This window comes from Syngnathus scovelli, chromosome 18 (assembly GCF_024217435.2).
Source record: "Syngnathus scovelli strain Florida chromosome 18, RoL_Ssco_1.2, whole genome shotgun sequence".
Taxonomy (NCBI): Eukaryota; Metazoa; Chordata; class Actinopteri; order Syngnathiformes; family Syngnathidae; genus Syngnathus; species Syngnathus scovelli.
The window spans coordinates 246,550-266,986 of NC_090864.1; the positions used below are offsets into that span (position 1 = coordinate 246,550).

Below are 20,437 nucleotides of genomic sequence, written 5' to 3' on the forward strand. Positions count from 1 at the left end.
TTTCTTCAGGGGGGGAAAAAATTGGAGTCACCGGTGAGTACATTTTGCATTTAGCTCTGCTTTTCTGCTTCTGTCTTCAAGTGTGTGGCATCCTGCGACCAAAGATTCAGCCAACCCCAAAGCGGTTGACCTCAACGTCCCACCACCATTCCTACCAGAGCAGGTGACGTGATGCTTTGGACATCCTTCCGTCTCAGATGCCCAAAAGTACTCTTTGCCACATCTGCGGCAATACGGTGTCTTTTCAAAGGTGCAAATAAATCCAGCGTGGGCGGAACACGCACGTCTTCGGTTTTTCCCGCTTTGTTTGTGTGACAGCTGTTGTGAAAATTTTACACAAATAAAGTTGTATAGTACAGGTTTGGCCAAGCCGCAACTCCCGAACCGCATGCGGCTCTTTTATGTTCATATCAACATTTGTGTGTGTGTGTGTAGGTGTGTGTGTGTGTGTGGGGGGGGGGGGTTGTGCGTGTTGGCTTCACTTGAGTTCAATTTAGTATTTTCGTCAAAAGCGCATGTGGTGAAATTCCACAAAGTAGGATGGGCAAACACATTCCAGTAAACTATTAGTGTCAATTGGGCTCTCGAAATGGCAGGGAAAAGATGCACAGCAAAACGAAAATATGTAGATGAACACAGGACGTTTTTATCAGAGTGGGAAAGTTTCTATTTTTTGTTGAACGTGATGGCAAACCATTCTGCCTGATACGTCAGACCTCAGCGCATTTCAAAGATTCAAATCTTCAGCGCCATGCACTTCAGCTCACTCCATGCTAACATTGATCAGGCGTCGAACCCGCAACATCATGCTTAAGAGGTGGACATGCTAACCAGTGCGCCATTATGTCAACGCATAACAACTGTAAGAACTTCCGCCGGAATTCAAATCCGCGGGGAGAGTTAACTTGTTTAAAAGGGAGTGGGCAGAAGAATTATTTAATTTATTTAAATCTATTTGGAGTGTGCGCCATTATGTCAATGCATAACAACTGTAAGTCTACTAAACAAAACAGCGGTTGCTATATGACGTCTGCCACGTCGTGGTCACGTGACGCGGACGTGACGTCGACGCCTACTTTACATCCCACCGATCACAGGACCCCTCGGCTGCATAACCGCGCCCCCTTCCCAACCAATCGGATTTGCTATACGCGAAAACGACGCCAATGGGCGGGCTCTTCCGCCAGAATTTAAATCCGTGGGCGTGGCTCGCAACAGGAAGTAGGAAAATGGCGATGTTGACAAAGACACAGCGGATGGTAACATACGACTAACGAGAGAAATATTTTTATTTTCTGCTTGCAACTGGACCGTCCAGAGCGTACACGGTAAGTACAACTCATCGTTTTTAAAAAGAAGTACTTTTGTTGCCCTGAAAAGCGAGTGAGTGTGGCGTTTGGGGGGAACGTCGAATTTCGACGATTCTTTCTGGTCAACGGTTGTAAATGATTGCGTTGATTAAAAAAGAAAACTTGATGTAACTCTACTTTTAACTGCCGTTTCAGATAAGCGGGTATTACGTCGCAGTCATGTGCCGCGGATATGACGTAATTGGCTGAACTTCCACCAAAATTCAAATCTGTTGGCGCGATGGCCGTGAGCCACTGAGCAACGACGAATATCAACAGAAATATCTTTATTTTCTGCTTGCAACTGGACCGTCTACAGCGTACACGGTAAGTAACACTCATTGTGTTTAAAGAGATTTACGTTTGTAATAGCAACGTGTAGCTGAGGCGCTAGCAGAAGTGTAGCCGCGTTGCGTTGTACGTGTGAATATTGGTCCAGGCGAAATGTTAATGTTTAATTTCATTCCTTTAGGTTCCACGGTGTTTGTTGGCTGCAAGTTTTCCACTGCAAGAAGAGGCTCGTATCATTGACCAGGAGCGAGCTACAACGGTGAGTAGCCATAACATTTATGTTAAACACTTCCTATTTCATGTCTAACAGTACTTGATTTAACAAATAACCATAAATAAATACAGTGTGGGCACTGAAGTTAACATATGTGATTATACTGCCTAATCTGTCACCGAGTATATTGTTGCAAAGTAATATAAGATCCAAAGTTGTAATTCAGAATAGTTTTCAAAAGAAGGCCATTAGAATTATATACAAGTCTGATTACCCTGAACATAACAACAAGCTATTAATTAAATCACAAATTCTTCAATTCAAAGATTTGGTAGATTATCAGAATAATAATGTCTAACAGTAATTGATTTAACACATCACGATAAGTAGATTGAGTGTGGGCACTCTCAAGTTAACATATGTGATTATACTGCCTAATCTGTTACAGAGTATGTTGTTGCCAAGTAATGTAGAATAGATCCAAAGTAGTAATCCAGAATAGTTTTGAAAAGGCCATTAGAATAATAAACAAATCTGATTACCTTGAACATAATAGTTAAGTGTTGAATATGTCCTATGAAGTCAAAATTTGGCACCATCATGTGGTGAAATTTGGAATTGCATCACATCCAATTTTGCCTGGGAACAAACAGATTAAATAAATCTTAGACTTAAATAAGCCACTCCTTCTCAAACAAGTAAACTCTGCCCATTTTGCGCAGTAGATGGTCTGTTAATATCTAGTATTTATACAAAGTCATAATTTAAATTGCTTTTAACCTTCATTCATCGCTTCAACCAACATTACTCGCTCTTATTACCAACTTGTATCGATTTAACTGAGCGTTTAATACTTCCTATCAGGTCTCAAGTCAAGATTTGGCAAAATACAATTTCAGCAAATCCAATTTTGCCAGGCAACAAAAAGAGATTAAATAAACTAAATAAGTCTTCTTCCCATTAAATAAATCAGAAAAGTCTGTCTTGCAACCAGTCCTCTTCAAACAAGTAAAGTCTGCCCGTTTTGTGCCGTAGATTTTGTGTCTATGCCTAGTATTTATACAAAATCATAATTTAAACGACTTCATTCCTTCATTCACTTTGGAAATTTGGAATTGCAGCAAATCGAATTTTGCCAGGGAACAAAAATAGATCAATTAAACTAAATAAGTCTTCTTCCCATTAAATAAATTAAAAAAGTCTGTCTTGTAACCAGTCCTTTTCAAACAAGTAAAGTCTGCCCATTTTGTGCCGTAGATTTTGTGTTTATGCCTAGTATTTATACAAAATCATAATTTAAAGGATTTCATTCCTTCATTCACTTTGGAAATTTGGAATTGCAGCACGTCAAATTTTGCCTGGGAAGAAAAGTAGATTAAATAAATTTAATAAGTCTTACTACTTCCCAATAAATAAATTAAATACGTCTTACTTGTTCCCACTCCTTTTCAAAAAAGTAGTTTAAAACGAGGGCCCTTCACTCAACCTTTAACCTCAACACCGCACATCACATTGTGTTGTATCTGTGAATGTTGGTTGTGGCCAAATGATAGTTTTCTTTCATTCGTTTAGGTTCCACGGTGTTTGTTGGCTATATGTTTTCCACTGTCAGAGGGATGAAAATACAAAGTACAACGCTTGGACGTGGGCGACGACGTCACCGGTGAGTCTTTCCTTCCTATTGATTTACCTTCTAGGTGCTAGGTGCCGCACTGAACAACATTATGCCGCACTGAACAACATTATGCTGCACTGAACAACACCATGCCGCACTGAACAACACCATGCCGCACTGAACAACATTATGCCGCACTGAACACCATGCCGCACTGAACAACACCATCCCGCACTGAACAACACCATCCCGCACTGAACAACACCATCCCGCACTGAACAACACCATGCCGCACTGAACAACACCATGCCGCACTGAACAACACCATGCCGCACTGAACAACACCATGCCGCACTGAACAACACCATGCCGCACTGAACAACACCATGCCGCACTGAACAACACCATGCCGCACTGAACAACACCATCCCGCACTGAACAACATTATGCCGCACTGAACAACATTATGCCGCACTGAACAACATTATGCCGCACTGAACAACATTATGCCGCACTGAACAACATTATGCCGCACTGAAAAACACCATGCCGCACTGAACAACACCATGCCGCACTGAACAACACCATGCCGCACTGAACAACACCATGCCGCACTGAACAACACCATGCCGCACTGAACAACACCATGCCGCACTGAACAACACCATGCCGCACTGAACAACACCATGCCGCACTGAACAACACCATGCCGCACTGAACAACACCATGCCGCACTGAACAACACCATGCCGCACTGAACAACACCATCCCGCACTGAACAACACCATGCCGCACTGAACAACATTATGCCGCACTGAACAACATTATGCCGCAATGAACAACATTATGCCGCACTGAACAACATCATGCCGCACTGAACAACACCATGCCGCACTGAACAACACCATGCCGCACTGAACAACACCATCCCGCACTGAACAACACCATGCCGCACTGAACTACACCATGCCGCACTGAACAACACCATGCCGCACTGAACAACGCCATGCGGCACTGAACAACGCCATGCCGCACTGAACAACACCATGCCGCACTGAACAACACCATGCCGCACTGAACAACACCATGCGGCACTGAACAACACCATGCCGCACTGAACAACACCATGCCGCACTGAACAACACCATGCCGCACTGAACAACACCATGCCGCACTGAACAACACCATGCAGCACTGAACAACACCATGCAGCACTGAACAACATTATACCGCACTGAACAACATTATGCCGCACTGAACAACATTATGCCGCACTGAACAACACCATGCCGCACTGAACAACATTATGCCGCACTGAACAACATTATGCCGCACTGAACAACACCATCCCGCACTGAACAACACCATCCCGCACTGAACAACACCATGCCGCACTGAACAACACCATGCCGCACTGAACAACACCATGCCGCACTGAACAACACCATGCCGCACTGAACAACACCATGCCGCACTGAACAACACCATGCCGCACTGAACAACACCATGCCGCACTGAACAACACCATCCCGCACTGAACAACACCATCCCGCACTGAACAACACCATCCCGCACTGAACAACATTATGCCGCACTGAACAACATTATGCCGCACTGAACAACATTATGCCGCACTGAACAACATTATGCCGCACTGAACAACATTATGCCGCACTGAACAACACCATGCCGCACTGAACAACACCATGCCGCACTGAACAACACCATGCCGCACTGAACAACACCATGCCGCACTGAACAACACCATGCCGCACTGAACAACACCATGCCGCACTGAACAACACCATGCCGCACTGAACAACACCATGCCGCACTGAACAACACCATGCCGCACTGAACAACACCATGCCGCACTGAACAACACCATGCCGCACTGAAAAACACCATGCCGCACTGAACAGCACCATGCCGCACTGAACAGCACCATGCCGCACTGAACAACACCATGCCGCACTGAACAACACCATGCCGCACTGAACAACACCATGCCGCACTGAACAACATTACGCCGCACTGAACAACACCATGCCGCACTTAACAACACCATGCCGCACTGAACAACACCATGCCGCACTGAACAACACCATGCCGCACTGAACAACACCATGCTGCACTGAACAACACGACGCCGCACTGAACAACACGACGCCGCACTGAACAACACGACGCCGCACTGAACAACACCATGCCGCACTGAACAACACCATGCCGCACTGAACAACACCATGCCGCACTGAACAACACCATGCCGCACTGAACAACACCATGCCGCACTGAACAACACCATCCCGCACTAAACAACACCATGCCGCACTGAACAACATTATGCCGCACTGAACAACATTATGCCGCACTGAACAACATTATGCCGCACTGAACAACATCATGTCGCACTGAACAACACCATGCCGCACTGAACAACACCATGCCGCACTGAACAACACCATCCCGCACTGAACAACACCATGCCGCACTGAACTACACCATGCCGCACTGAACAACACCATGCCGCACTGAACTACACCATGCCGCACTGAACAACACCATGCCGCACTGAACAACACCATGCCGCACTGAACAACACCATGCCGCACTGAACAACACCATGCCGCACTGAACAACACCATGCCGCACTGAACAACAATATACCGCACTGAACAACATTATGCCGCACTGAACAACATTATGCCGCACTGAATAACACCATGCCGCACTGAACAACATTATGCCGCACTGAACAACATTATGCCGCACTGAACACCATGCCGCACTGAACAACACCATGCCGCACTGAACAACACCATGCCGCACTGAACAGCACCATGCCGCACTGAACAGCACCATGCTGCACTGAACAACACCATGCCGCACTGAACAACACCATGCCGCACTGAACAACACCATGCCGCACTGAACAACATTACGCCGCACTGAACAACATTACGCCGCACTGAACAACACCATGCCGCACTTAACACCATGCCGCACTGAACAACACCATGCCGCACTGAACAACACCATTCCGCACTGAACAACACCATGCTGCACTGAACAACACGACGCCGCACTGAACAACACCATGCCGCACTGAACAACACCATGCCGCACTGAACAACACCATGCCGCACTGAACAACACCATGCCGCACTGAACAACACCATGCCGCACTGAACAACACCATGCCGCACTGAACAACACCATGCCGCACTGAACAACACCATGCCGCACTGAACAACACCATCCCGCACTGAACAACATTATGCCGCACTGAACAACATTATGCCGCACTGAACAACATCATGTCGCACTGAACAACACCATGCCGCACTGAACAACACCATGCCCCACTGAACAACATTACGCCGCACTGAACAATATTATGCCGCACTGAACAACACCATGCCGCACTGAACAACACCATGCCGCACTGAACAACACCATGCCGCACTGAACAACACCATCCCGCACTGAACAACACCATGCCGCACTGAACAACACCATGCCGCACTGAACAACACCATGCCGCACTGAACAACACCATGCCGCACTGAACAACTCCATGCCGCACTTAACAACACCATGCCGCACTGAACAACACCATGCCGCACTGAACAACAACATGCCGCACTGAACAACAACATGCCGCACTGAACAACAACATGCCGCACTGAACAACACGACGCCGCACAGAACAACACGACGCCGCACAGAATAACACAATACCGCACAGAACAACACCATGCCGCACAAACAGTTTTAGATAATATTACGTCGCAGTCATGCGACGCGGACATGACGTCAATAGGCGGAACTCATGGCAAAATTATAATCCGTGGGCGTGGCTTGCAACAGGAAGTAGGAAAGCGGCAATGCTGGCAAACAAGACACAGCGGTTAGTAACACGACGACTAACAAGACAAATATTTTTGTTTTCAGCTTGCAACTTGACCGTCTAGAGCGTACAAGGTAATTACAACTCATTGTTTTGAAAAATATGTTTTTTTGTTGGCCTGAAAAGCGAGGCAGTGTGGCATTTGGGAGGAACGGCGAACTCGGCGTCTGCTTCCAGCCACAGACGCCAAATTTCGACGATTATTTCGACTGGTCAACGTTTGTAAATTATTGCGTTGATTAAAAACTTTATTTAACTCTACTCTTAACTTTGCCGTTTCAGATATGCGGGTATTACACCGCGGAAATGACGTCAATAGGCTGAACTCTGGCCAAAATTCAAATCTGTGGGCGCAATGGCCTTGAGCGAGACAACGGATACAAACACGACGATTATCAACAGAAATATCTTTATTTTCTGCTTGCAAGTGGACCGTCTAGAGCGTACACGGTAAGTACAACTCATTGTGTTTTAAAAGATTTATGTTTGTGTAGTTTGCGTTGCGTTGTATCTGTGAATGTTGGTTGAGGCTAAATGTTAATGTTTAATTTCCTTCCTTTAGGTTCCACGGTGTTTGTTGGCTGTATGTTTTCCACTGCAAGAAGAGGCTCGTATCATTGACCAGCAGGAGCTACAATGGTGAGTACCCCTTTCGTCGTCCATTTATGTTAAACACTTCCTGTTTCATGTCTAACAGTACTCGATTTAACAAATAACCATAAATAAATACAGTGTGGGCAGTCAAGTTAACATATGTGATTATCCTGCCTAATATGTTTATCACAAATATGTCACTAATATGTTTATTTGTTTATCACAACACCTTTGGACCTTCAGCAATCGATTATTTCCCTTCATCTACATAGAGACAGAACGATGGTGTCTTAAACATCTCATTCATTTCACCAAATAACTTCACGCAGGTGGATAACGGCCGTCTCGGTCACGCTATGTTGCGTGATGCAGTTTTGAAGAACCAAATGCATTTATTCAATGAATAAGTCAAGCTAGATCTATGTTTATGATGTTGTACGTTACGGTACCGATTGAAGTTGAGTCCGAAGCCAGTGGAAAACAGCGCTGCGTTTGTGCTCTCCAGGTACAAATGTTGTGATCTCTGACTGACGACCGGGCGAGACTCGAGTAAGAGATGTCCAAACGAGCTCCGGCAGGGCGGGTCAAGGCGGAGCGAACGGACGCCTTTCAGGCCGCCAATGACGAGCTGAGAGCCAAACTGATGGACGTCCAGTTAGAACTTCAGCAGGAGAAGAACAAGGTGAAAACCTCAACAGACAGACACTGCCTTCCTCCCTGCCTGCTTCCCTGCCTGCCTCCCTGCCTGCCTCCCTGCCTGCCTGCCTCCCTGCTTGCCTCCCTCCCGCCCTCCCTCCCTCCCTCCCTCCCAGTTTCCCCGATGTAGATTTGACATGCGTGTGCCATGACTGTGTCAGCCTACGTCAACAAATGCACCGAGGACGTCAGCACCACTAAGAATATCATCACCCGGGGCAACCAACGACCCTGGATGACTGAGGAGGTACGTCAAACGCTACGAGCGCGGAACTCTGCCTTCAAGTCTGGCGACAAGGAGACACTGAGGACAGCGAGAGCCAACTTGAACCGTGCCATCAGGGTAGCGAAGCGAGACCACAGTCGAAAAATTCAGGATCGTTTCCACGACGCCAACAACACCAGGAGTATGTGGCAAGGCATACGGGCGATTACAGACTACAACTCACCCTCCCCCCCCCCGGTGGGTGAAGTTGATGCTGACTTTCTAAATGGTCTAAATAACTTCTTTGGGAGGTTCGAGGCACTAAACGGCACTCCAGCAGTTAAAACTGTCCCCCATCAGGAAGAGGAGGTACTCTGCCTTGACTCCGCCGATGTGTTGAAGACCCTGAGGAGAGTCAACCCCCGTAAGGCCCCTGGCCCCGACAACATTCCTGGGCGTGTGTTCAGGGAATGTGCAAGTCAGCTGGCTGGGGTCATCACAGACATTTTTAACACCTCGCTGGGCCAAGCCACAGTGCCAGCGTGCTTTAAGACTGCCTCCATCATTCCGGTGCCGAAGAAACCTCAAATCACCTCATTTAATGATTACCGGCCTGTTGCACTGACTCCGGTCATGATGAAGTGCTTCGAACGGCTGCTTAAAGATCACATCGTTTCCAGACTCCCCCCATTATTTGACCCGTTCCAGTTTGCCGACCGGCAAAACCGCTCCACTCAGGACGCCATCTCCTCCGTTCTTCACCTGAGCCTGGCTCACCTGGAGGAGAAGAACACCCATGTTCGGATGCTGTTCCTGGACTTCAGCTCAGCGTTTAACACCATCATCCCACAGCATCTAGTAGGAAAATTGGAACACCTGGGCTTCAACACCCCCCTTCGCAACTGGCTGCTAGACTTCCTCACCAACAGACCTCAGTCAGTCCGGGTCGGACAGAACACCTCTGATGTCATCACCCTCAGCACAGGCTCCCCTCAGGGCTGCGTCCTGAGCCCCCTGCTGTTCACCCTGATGACACACGACTGCGTCCCCAGGTTCACCACCAATCACATCGTGAAGTTCGCAGACGACACAACGGCGGTGGGGCTCATCAGAGACAACAACGACCTGGACTACAGAGAGGAGGTGGAGCAGCTGGTGGGCTGGTGCAGAGACAACAGCCTGATCCTGAATGTGGAGAAGATGAAGGAGATCATCGTCGACTTCAGAAAAAACCAGCCTCACCACGCTCCACTGATCATCAACAGCTCAGCTGTGGAGGTGGTCAGCAGCACCAAATTCCTGGGGGTCCACATCACAGAAGACCTCACCTGGACTATGAACACTACGGCACTGATCAAGAGGGCACAGAAGCGCTTGTACTTCCTGCGGAGGATGAGGAGAGCCCACCTGCCCCCACCCATCATGAGGACGTTCTACAGGAGCACCATAGAGAGCATTCTGACAAGCTGACTCTCTGTGTGGTGTGGAGGCTGCACCGCCTCCGATTGGAAGAACGTGAGGAGAGTGGTGAGGACAGCAGAGAGGATCATAGGGGCTCCTCTTCCCTCCATTCAGGACATTTCATCTCAGCGCTGCATGTCCCGTGCCCGTAACATCATCAATGACCCATCACACCCCCACCATGGACTGTTCTCCCTGCTGCCCTCTGGGAAGAGGTTTCGCACAATCCGCTGCAGGTCCACCAGGTTCTGCAACAGCTTTTTCCCTGCTGTCATCAGACTGTTGAACATTAGAACTGTTGAGCTCTAAACTGAACTCTGCATCACACATTCACAGAACTGTACTTTATGACACTACGGACCTCTATCTTGCACTATCTCGCACTACCAACTTTACTGAACTTGTGTAAACCCTTTAAATAGAAGTTTAATACATGGTTTAGCATTCCTCTGCACACTCTTGAATACTGTTTTGCCTACTTGCACTATTGCATAATTAGCACTGCTGCACTTTATACTTATTTGTAATATATATATATATACAGTATATGTATATATATATTTTCATAGGATATGTTACTTCTATTCAACTGCAATATCACTACTTTGTTGTAAGCCGTGTGCAACGAAATTTCGTTTTGTATGCACCATGTGCAGACAAGATGACAATAAAGTTTGTCTAAGTCATGTCAGGTCAGCTGTCTGGAGAGAGAGAGAAGTCAGGACCTGCGGGCGGAGCACCACCGTGCCACCGCCGCCATGACGGAACTCAAAAGCAAACTCCATGAGGAGAAGCAGAAAGAGTTAGCCGTTACCAGGGAGACATTACTGCGGCAGCATGAAATGGAGCTGATGAGAGTGATCAAAATCAAAGATGGAGAGGTCCAGCGACTGAATGCCTTGGTCCTCAGCCTGAGGGACGGCTCCATGGACAAGGTGATCCGCTCAATCCGTGTCTGACTATCCGCACGCCACGTCGGGCTCCGATGCGGCCGCTACCGTATTGTGTAGCTTGTCCTCAGTAAGCGTCGCGGCGCTCCGTTGCGGTCTCAACGGCCCGATGTGGCGCAATGTCTGCTCAGGTGAGGAGCGGGGGCGCTTTGCTGGCGGAAGTGGAGGAGACGCGGCGGTGTCGGGAGACCGAGCGGTGTCGCCTCCACCAGGAGCGCGGAAGAAGCCCTGGCAGCGGCCCAGCAGGCCTGGCAGTCCCGAGCGGCCGAGCTCCGATCGGCTCATCACCAGCATCGGGAGGAGCTGAGCCGAACCAAGAGAGACTGCGAGAGGGAGATCCGCCGACTGGTAGGACTGATCAGATGCGCGGTGCGTGGCTATGTTCCCAATTTCGTTGTATACCTGCAGTGCAATGACACCTAAGGCATTCTATTCTATTCTATTTCACAAGAAGAAAACGTCCGGTTGCTCGCTTCGCTTTTGTCACAGCAATGGTGTTCTAGTCGATTCAAGATAAAAATTGGCCGGTTGCTCTCTTTGTTTTTGTCACAATTCTGGCAAATGAGTTTGCCCGCCTGCCTGAGCGCTCCCCGTTTGTACATCCAGATGGATGAGATCAAGCTGAAAGACAGAGCGGTTAGTGTTTTGGATAAATCCCTGGGGCCGGCCACGTCCACCGCCTTCAGCTGCAGACTCAGGCTGCCGAGCAGCAGATCGCTGCCCTGAGGGATTCCCAAAGGGCGGGCCTAAACTACCCTGGAAGTGGGGTCAACGGCGCTACTAGCAATCCTCTTCATAGCGTAAGCCACCTCATCACACACTTGCAGTACGCATGACTTAGTTCGTTGCTGGAGGAAGGTAGCACAAAAACAGTTTTGAACTTTGAACGAGTGGTTGTGTGTGTGTGTTGCGGGGCGTTTTCAGTCTCAGGAGGATCGGGACACGCGAAGGTTTCATCTGAAAATCGCTGAGCTCAGCGCAGTCATCAGGAAACTGGAGGATCGAAACGCCCTGCTTTCTGAAGAGCGCAATGAACTGGTAATTTATTGACGGCACGCTTGAAGGTTTGCGCTACGTTTGATGCGCGCCATCCAGCGAGGCACCCATTGCGCTTGCTTATTAGTTGAGCGGCGCGGCGAGTCGGTTGCCTGGTAGATGTCTTTTATTGGGAGCCAAAGCCACGATTCCGTTCAAACCGATGCAAAAGGAATGGATACGTTCTGGCCCGCGTGTTGTGCGTCTTTCGCATCCCGCACTTCATGCTTGCAGCTTAAGCGACTGAGAGAAACAGAAAGCCAGTTTCTGCCACTCCTGTACAAAAACAAACGCCTGAGCAGGAAGAATGAAGAACTCTCACTGGTGCTGTGTCGCCTTGAAAACAAAGTGCGCTTTGTCACCCAGGAGAACGAGGAGATGGCAAGCTTGGTAAGTCGACGCGGACAACGGCGGCGTGCCAACAGAGTCCACTGCATTTGTGTTCCACAGAGAAGGCCTAGTTCGCTCAATGACCTGGAGCGCGGTTGCGGCCAGCAGGACGGTGAAATGGAGTTCCTTCAAGTTGTGGAGCAGCGGCACATCATCGACGACTTGTCCAAGGTCTTCAGGCAGGTGACTCGGTGCACGTACGGCAGCGCCGCGCTCGCTCGCTGTCGCCAGGAAACCTTTTCCGTCCAAAGCTTGGCCGGCGGCCGCCATCCAAAAAATTGGCCCCTTAAACTCCGACCTTTCAAGCAGGAGCATTGTGCGCACGCGTTTGAACACGCTTTAGACTTGTTTTGCCGTTTTCAGCAGCTCAAAGCTCCCGTTTTGTCAGCGCCTTTGCCACTCGCTGTGCGCTGAAAACGACGGACTCGCCCGGCTGCTCAGCCCGTCAACTATGAGCCGCGAGCGCGACGTCATTGTCCGTAGGCAGCTAGTGGCAAAATGCACCCTGTTAGAGTTGCGCTCGCTCCAACTTATTTTGCAAGAACCACACGGGAGACAAGTAAGTTCTTTTGGACACCTGCAGGTGGAGAGTCCATCCGTTGTACGAATGAAGTCTGACTCTCGGCTCCCGCACGAGCATTTTTATTAAGAGAAACAGGGTGGGTGTAAGAGTGGATTGAATAGAGAAAGCCCTTGACCTCTAGTCAAAACATAGCAAGGGATGTTTTACGACTTTGTGTAGGAAGGGATAAGCGATAGGGATAAATAAGGGATAAATAATATTATTTATTACAGGTTGCAGTCAAAGTCAAAGCAACATAATCATACGATAAAGATAATCTGGAAAACCCTGACACACCCTGTAGTTGTCTCCTCCTTTCAGACCAGAGAAAAGCTGATGGTAGTGTCAAACGCACCTCTTTCAATAATCACTCTTCCCTTAAATATCTACGAAAGTTATTTAATTCTCTAACATGTTCGGAGTTACTTTTTACGCGGCCCGTCAAAAGGGGAAACGGGCCTGCGCCCTTCAAATAATTAAATTACTTTCAGTTCTACACCAAACCGATAATCCGATTCAAACACTTCCGTTAATTTATTCAGACGAAGCAAACTTTCAAACGGATTGAAATTCACTCGTGTCTCAAATAACTACGAAAGTTATTCAATTCTCTAAAATTGTCTGATGTTACTTTTATTTATTACGGTCCTATGTTATACCATAATAACCCCCCGCACATTAATCAAATTGTCAAATCAACCCCGAACCATCGATTGTACATTCAGTACAAATCAGCGCACAACAAAGTAGATGAATATACACAACAAAAATCAACACAAATCTTAATCACTCCAGAAACCGAACAATTTCACCCACTGATACCCGTGTTAATAAAATCATTCAATCCCAGAACAATTCGATTGCAAAACACAGTTCATGAAAGAGGGAATCAATTTTTAGCCAAGCAAAGAAATCAAGAAGTAAAAATCACATTTGTGCTTCTCCAAACAATTTATGTCACGCCACTATTCTCATAGTGACGGGTCCCTTGATCGAATTGACTAACAATATTGCTTTAAGCTGTTACAGAATACATTTTTAGCCAAGCAAAGAAATCAAAAAGTAAAAATCACATTTGTGCGTCCATGCGTGACTCACAATCCGACACCGTGTTCCTGTTTTATTTCTATTTTAACTTGCTTAGCTTATTTTGGCCCCTTTTTTGGTCTCATGTTTTGGTCTGGCGCCATCTTTTGGACAAATTTGGAATTTCAGCTCTGCCAATTTATTCCTGTGAACAATCCATATTTTACCATTTGCACCATCTCTTCCCCCCATGTTACATGACAGTAGAAATGGGTCACTATCAAAGCAGAGTATCAGATCTGGAGTCAGCGCTGAAGCAACAAGGACAGGTAAGCTTATCAATGAGCACACCTTTTTCTCAGACAAAATAGCTACATTCTTCAGTCACTCATTCGTCTGGCATTACTGGACCAACCCCCCCCCCCCCCCCCCCTGAACGTGGCTGGGAAAATGTGGAGAAAAGCAAATGTCATTTTCCAGTCAACCAAAGAATTTGTGGATGAAAATGACACAACATTCCAAAGCTGTCCACGCGTTTGTCTCTTCTAGAATGTCAAGTGGGTGGAGGAGAAGCAGCTGCTGCGTCAGAGCAATCAGCAGTTGGCCGAAAAGGTGACGGAAAGAAAGGCGCTGGGCGGAGTCGCTTGGCGTCACACCCGTCCGGAAGCCCCGCAGATGAGGTCTGACTGTCTTTTCAGGTCAGGCGGATGGAGGCGGAAGAAGCGCGTCTGAAAGAGCACATCCAGGATATCCGAGACCAAAACGAACTGCTTGAGTTCCGCATCCTGGAGCTGGAGGTGGGAAGACTCGCACAAGCGTTTTGAGGCCAGAGATGTGACGGACGGACGGACGGACGGACGGACGGACGGATGCATGCCTCTGCCTTTCAGGAGAGGGAGTGGCGCTCCCCCGTCTTGAAGTTTCTGCAAGTCCGTTTCCCAGACGGCCTCAGCCCTTTGCAGATCTACTGCGAGGCCGACGGCGTGAGCGTACGTAAGGCGTCCCTCGCAACCCTAACCTTAACCTGAGGTCCCAGAACACCTTACATTGCTCCTTGCGCCTTTCCCCAGGACATCGTCATCAGTGATCTGATGAAGAAGCTGGACATCCTGGGCGATAACGCCGTAAGTGTATGTCGAACTCCTTATGTTCGCACTCCACGAGACTCGGCGGCTCAAATGTGACTTTTGGAAGGCTTTGCGCTGAAAGAACCTTGTTGACGCTGTGCCTTTGGGCTCTTGCAGAATCTCACCAACGAGGAGCAGGTGGTCGTGATTCACGCCAGGACCCTTCCCACCCTAGCCGAGAAGGTAACGCGCACGTCCACGCACGCTCTCGCATTCTGCTTATGTGACAGCAGCCTTTCCTCAGTGGTTAGAATACATCAAAGTGACCAAGTCAGCACTTCAACAGAAGATGTTGGACATTGAAAGTGAGAAGGTAGACAGACACGCGACATCAGCCAAGGGGAACTCGGGGCAATGTGCCCCAACAATTCTGACCTTGAGCTGTGCTAGGATATGTTCTGCAACCAGAAGGGCTACCTGGATGAAGAGTTGGACTTCAGGAAGCGTTCCATGGACCAGGCTCATAAGGTAAGCCGCCCTCAAATCTCCCGCCGGACTACTGATGGACGAGGATTGCGGCCCAGAGGATCATGGAGCTGGAGGCCATGTTGTACGAGGCGCTACCGCAGCGGGACTGCCCCGCCACGGACGGCGAAAAAGCCAGCCACGCTGGCGTGAATGACGTGCTGACGGCGGATCAGAGACAAGAGCTTAGGAGCGCCGTGGACCAATGGAAGCGAGCCCTGATGTGGGAGTTGAGGGAGCGCGACGCTTGCATCCTCCAAGAGAGAATGGATCTGCTGCACAGCGCGCAACAGGTAAGGGCCCAAAGCCAGCCCGGCACTTACTTGCACGCTTACTGGCTTTTGAAGGCTACTTTCCATTTGTCCGTCCTAGAGGAACAAAGAGCTGAAAGAATTCATCGAAGCTCAGAAGAGACAAATCAAACAATTGGAGGAGAAGTTTCTGTTTCTCTTTCTAGTCTTCTCCTTGGCCTTCATTCTGTGGCCCTAACACCAGCTGGTGAGTGAGCTCCAGCGGCACCGCACTCGACACCTCCGATACACTGCCAGCCGGTCTCAGACGTTGGCAGACGCTCCGATGCCGACGTATACCCCCCGCCACGGTGACAGAGGCACCGCGTCACACCGGCGCTCATCCAATCAGAAGGCAGGAAAGGCAAATTCACATGCAGGGCACTCTTGAACCAGAAGAGAGCGCCACAAAAAACGGTTGTTGCCCCAAACGCGCACTAAAAAGGGTCAGAATAACAAGAGTCCCACCGGCCAGCCGGGGCCACCCGTCCATCCATTTCTTCAGGGGGGGAAAAAATTGGAGTCACCGGTGAGTACATTTTGCATTTAGCTCTGCTTTTCTGCTTCTGTCTTCAAGTGTGTGGCATCCTGCGACCAAAGATTCAGCCAACCCCAAAGCGGTTGACCTCAACGTCCCACCACCATTCCTACCAGAGCAGGTGACGTGATGCTTTGGACATCCTTCCGTCTCAGATGCCCAAAAGTACTCTTTGCCACATCTGCGGCAATACGGTGTCTTTTCAAAGGTGCAAATAAATCCAGCGTGGGCGGAACACGCACGTCTTCGGTTTTTCCCGCTTTGTTTGTGTGACAGCTGTTGTGAAAATTTTACACAAATAAAGTTGTATAGTACAGGTTTGGCCAAGCCGCAACTCCCGAACCGCATGCGGCTCTTTTATGTTCATATCAACATTTGTGTGTGTGTGTGTAGGTGTGTGTGTGTGTGTGTGTGGGGGGGTTGTGCGTGTTGGCTTCACTTGAGTTCAATTTAGTATTTTCGTCAAAAGCGCATGTGGTGAAATTCCACAAAGTAGGATGGGCAAACACATTCCAGTAAACTATTAGTGTCAATTGGGCTCTCGAAATGGCAGGGAAAAGATGCACAGCAAAACGAAAATATGTAGATGAACACAGGACGTTTTTATCAGAGTGGGAAAGTTTCTATTTTTTGTTGAACGTGATGGCAAACCATTCTGCCTGATACGTCAGACCTCAGCGCATTTCAAAGATTCAAATCTTCAGCGCCATGCACTTCAGCTCACTCCATGCTAACATTGATCAGGCGTCGAACCCGCAACATCATGCTTAAGAGGTGGACATGCTAACCAGTGCGCCATTATGTCAACGCATAACAACTGTAAGAACTTCCGCCGGAATTCAAATCCGCGGGGAGAGTTAACTTGTTTAAAAGGGAGTGGGCAGAAGAATTATTTAATTTATTTAAATCTATTTGGAGTGTGCGCCATTATGTCAATGCATAACAACTGTAAGTCTACTAAACAAAACAGCGGTTGCTATATGACGTCTGCCACGTCGTGGTCACGTGACGCGGACGTGACGTCGACGCCTACTTTACATCCCACCGATCACAGGACCCCTCGGCTGCATAACCGCGCCCCCTTCCCAACCAATCGGATTTGCTATACGCGAAAACGACGCCAATGGGCGGGCTCTTCCGCCAGAATTTAAATCCGTGGGCGTGGCTCGCAACAGGAAGTAGGAAAATGGCGATGTTGACAAAGACACAGCGGATGGTAACATACGACTAACGAGAGAAATATTTTTATTTTCTGCTTGCAACTGGACCGTCCAGAGCGTACACGGTAAGTACAACTCATCGTTTTTAAAAAGAAGTACTTTTGTTGCCCTGAAAAGCGAGTGAGTGTGGCGTTTGGGGGGAACGTCGAATTTCGACGATTCTTTCTGGTCAACGGTTGTAAATGATTGCGTTGATTAAAAAAGAAAACTTGATGTAACTCTACTTTTAACTGCCGTTTCAGATAAGCGGGTATTACGTCGCAGTCATGTGCCGCGGATATGACGTAATTGGCTGACCTTCCACCAAAATTCAAATCTGTTGGCGCGATGGCCGTGAGCCACTGAGCAACGACGAATATCAACAGAAATATCTTTATTTTCTGCTTGCAACTGGACCGTCTACAGCGTACACGGTAAGTAACACTCATTGTGTTTAAAGAGATTTACGTTTGTAATAGCAACGTGTAGCTGAGGCACTAGCAGAAGTGTAGCCGCGTTGCGTTGTACGTGTGAATATTGGTCCAGGCGAAATGTTAATGTTTAATTTCATTCCTTTAGGTTCCACGGTGTTTGTTGGCTGCAAGTTTTCCACTGCAAGAAGAGGCTCGTATCATTGACCAGGAGCGAGCTACAACGGTGAGTAGCCATAACATTTATGTTAAACACTTCCTATTTCATGTCTAACAGTACTTGATTTAACAAATAACCATAAATAAATACAGTGTGGGCACTGAAGTTAACATATGTGATTATACTGCCTAATCTGTCACCGAGTATATTGTTGCAAAGTAATATAAGATCCAAAGTTGTAATTCAGAATAGTTTTCAAAAGAAGGCCATTAGAATTATATACAAGTCTGATTACCCTGAACATAACAACAAGCTATTAATTAAATCACAAATTCTTCAATTCAAAGATTTGGTAGATTATCAGAATAATAATGTCTAACAGTAATTGATTTAACACATCACGATAAGTAGATTGAGTGTGGGCACTCTCAAGTTAACATATGTGATTATACTGCCTAATCTGTTACAGAGTATGTTGTTGCCAAGTAATGTAGAATAGATCCAAAGTAGTAATCCAGAATAGTTTTGAAAAGGCCATTAGAATAATAAACAAATCTGATTACCTTGAACATAATAGTTAAGTGTTGAATATGTCCTATGAAGTCAAAATTTGGCACCATCATGTGGTGAAATTTGGAATTGCATCACATCCAATTTTGCCTGGGAACAAACAGATTAAATAAATCTTAGACTTAAATAAGCCACTCCTTCTCAAACAAGTAAACTCTGCCCATTTTGCGCAGTAGATGTTCTGTTAATATCTAGTATTTATACAAAGTCATAATTTAAATTGCTTTTAACCTTCATTCATCGCTTCAACCAACATTACTCGCTCTTATTACCAACTTGTATCGATTTAACTGAGCGTTTAATACTTCCTATCAGGTCTCAAGTCAAGATTTGGCAAAATACAATTTCAGCAAATCCAATTTTGCCAGGCAACAAAAAGAGATTAAATAAACTAAATAAGTCTTCTTCCCATTAAATAAATCAGAAAAGTCTGTCTTGCAACCAGTCCTCTTCAAACAAGTAAAGTCTGCCCGTTTTGTGCCGTAGATTTTGTGTCTATGCCTAGTATTTATACAAAATCATAATTTAAACGACTTCATTCCTTCATCCACTTTGGAAATTTGGAATTGCAGCAAATCGAATTTTGCCAGGGAACAAAAATAGATCAATTAAACTAAATAAGTCTTCTTCCCATTAAATAAATTAAAAAAGTCTGTCTTGTAACCAGTCCTTTTCAAACAAGTAAAGTCTGCCCATTTTGTGCCGTAGATTTTGTGTTTATGCCTAGTATTTATACAAAATCATAATTTAAAGGATTTCATTCCTTCATTCACTTTGGAAATTTGGAATTGCAGCACGTCAAATTTTGCCTGGGAAGAAAAGTAGATTAAATAAATTTAATAAGTCTTACTACTTCCCAATAAATAAATTAAATACGTCTTACTTGTTCCCACTCCTTTTCAAAAAAGTAGTTTAAAACGAGGGCCCTTCACTCAACCTTTAACCTCAACACCGCACGTCACATTGTGTTGTATCTGTGAATGTTGGTTGTGGCCAAATGATAGTTTTCTTTCATTCGTTTAGGTTCCACGGTGTTTGTTGGCTATATGTTTTCCACTGTCAGAAGGATGAAAATACAAAGTACAACGCTTGGACGTGGGCGACGACGTCACCGGTGAGTCCTTCCTTCCTATTTATTTACCTTCTAGGTGCTAGGTGCCGCACTGAACAACATTATGCCGCACTGAACAACATTATGCCGCACTGAACAACACCATGCCGCACTGAACAACACCATGCCGCACTGAACAACATTATGCCGCACTGAACACCATGCCGCACTGAACAACACCATCCCGCACTGAACAACACCATCCCGCACTGAACAACACCATCCCGCACTGAACAACACCATGC

The 20,437-nt window shown here is 47.1% G+C and overlaps 1 protein-coding gene and 2 long non-coding RNA genes across 3 annotated transcripts; all 3 read left to right on the forward strand.

The window, feature by feature from the left end:
• The first annotated feature begins 1,224 nt into the window (after positions 1-1,224).
• On the forward strand, positions 1,225-7,809 carry LOC137839646 (uncharacterized). The gene is made up of 6 exons (XR_011085679.1): positions 1,225-1,328; positions 1,506-1,676; positions 1,822-1,899; positions 3,427-3,517; positions 7,427-7,456; positions 7,665-7,809. It is a non-coding gene; the product is annotated as an uncharacterized lncRNA (long non-coding RNA).
• An 8,067-nt stretch (positions 7,810-15,876) lies between these two features.
• LOC137839642 (janus kinase and microtubule-interacting protein 3-like) lies at positions 15,877-16,629 on the forward strand. Its single transcript, XM_068648731.1, has 2 exons — positions 15,877-16,186; positions 16,266-16,629. The coding sequence occupies exons 1-2, from the start codon at positions 15,959-15,961 to the stop codon at positions 16,380-16,382; spliced, it is 345 nt and encodes a 114-aa protein (XP_068504832.1). The 5' UTR covers positions 15,877-15,958; the 3' UTR covers positions 16,383-16,629.
• Positions 16,630-17,894: 1,265 nt separating this feature from the next.
• LOC137839648 (uncharacterized) lies at positions 17,895-20,193 on the forward strand. The gene is made up of 4 exons (XR_011085685.1): positions 17,895-18,006; positions 18,184-18,354; positions 18,500-18,577; positions 20,105-20,193. It is a non-coding gene; the product is annotated as an uncharacterized lncRNA (long non-coding RNA).
• The last annotated feature ends 244 nt before the right edge of the window (positions 20,194-20,437 follow it).

Coding starts and splice junctions, on each gene's coding strand:
- LOC137839642 (XM_068648731.1), top strand. CDS start 15,959: ATGGAGCTGGAGGCCATGTTGTACGAGGCGCTACCGCAGCGGGACTGC. Junction 16,187..16,265: donor TGCTGCACAGCGCGCAACAG/GTAAGGGCCCAA, acceptor TGTCCGTCCTAG/AGGAACAAAGAGCTGAAAGA.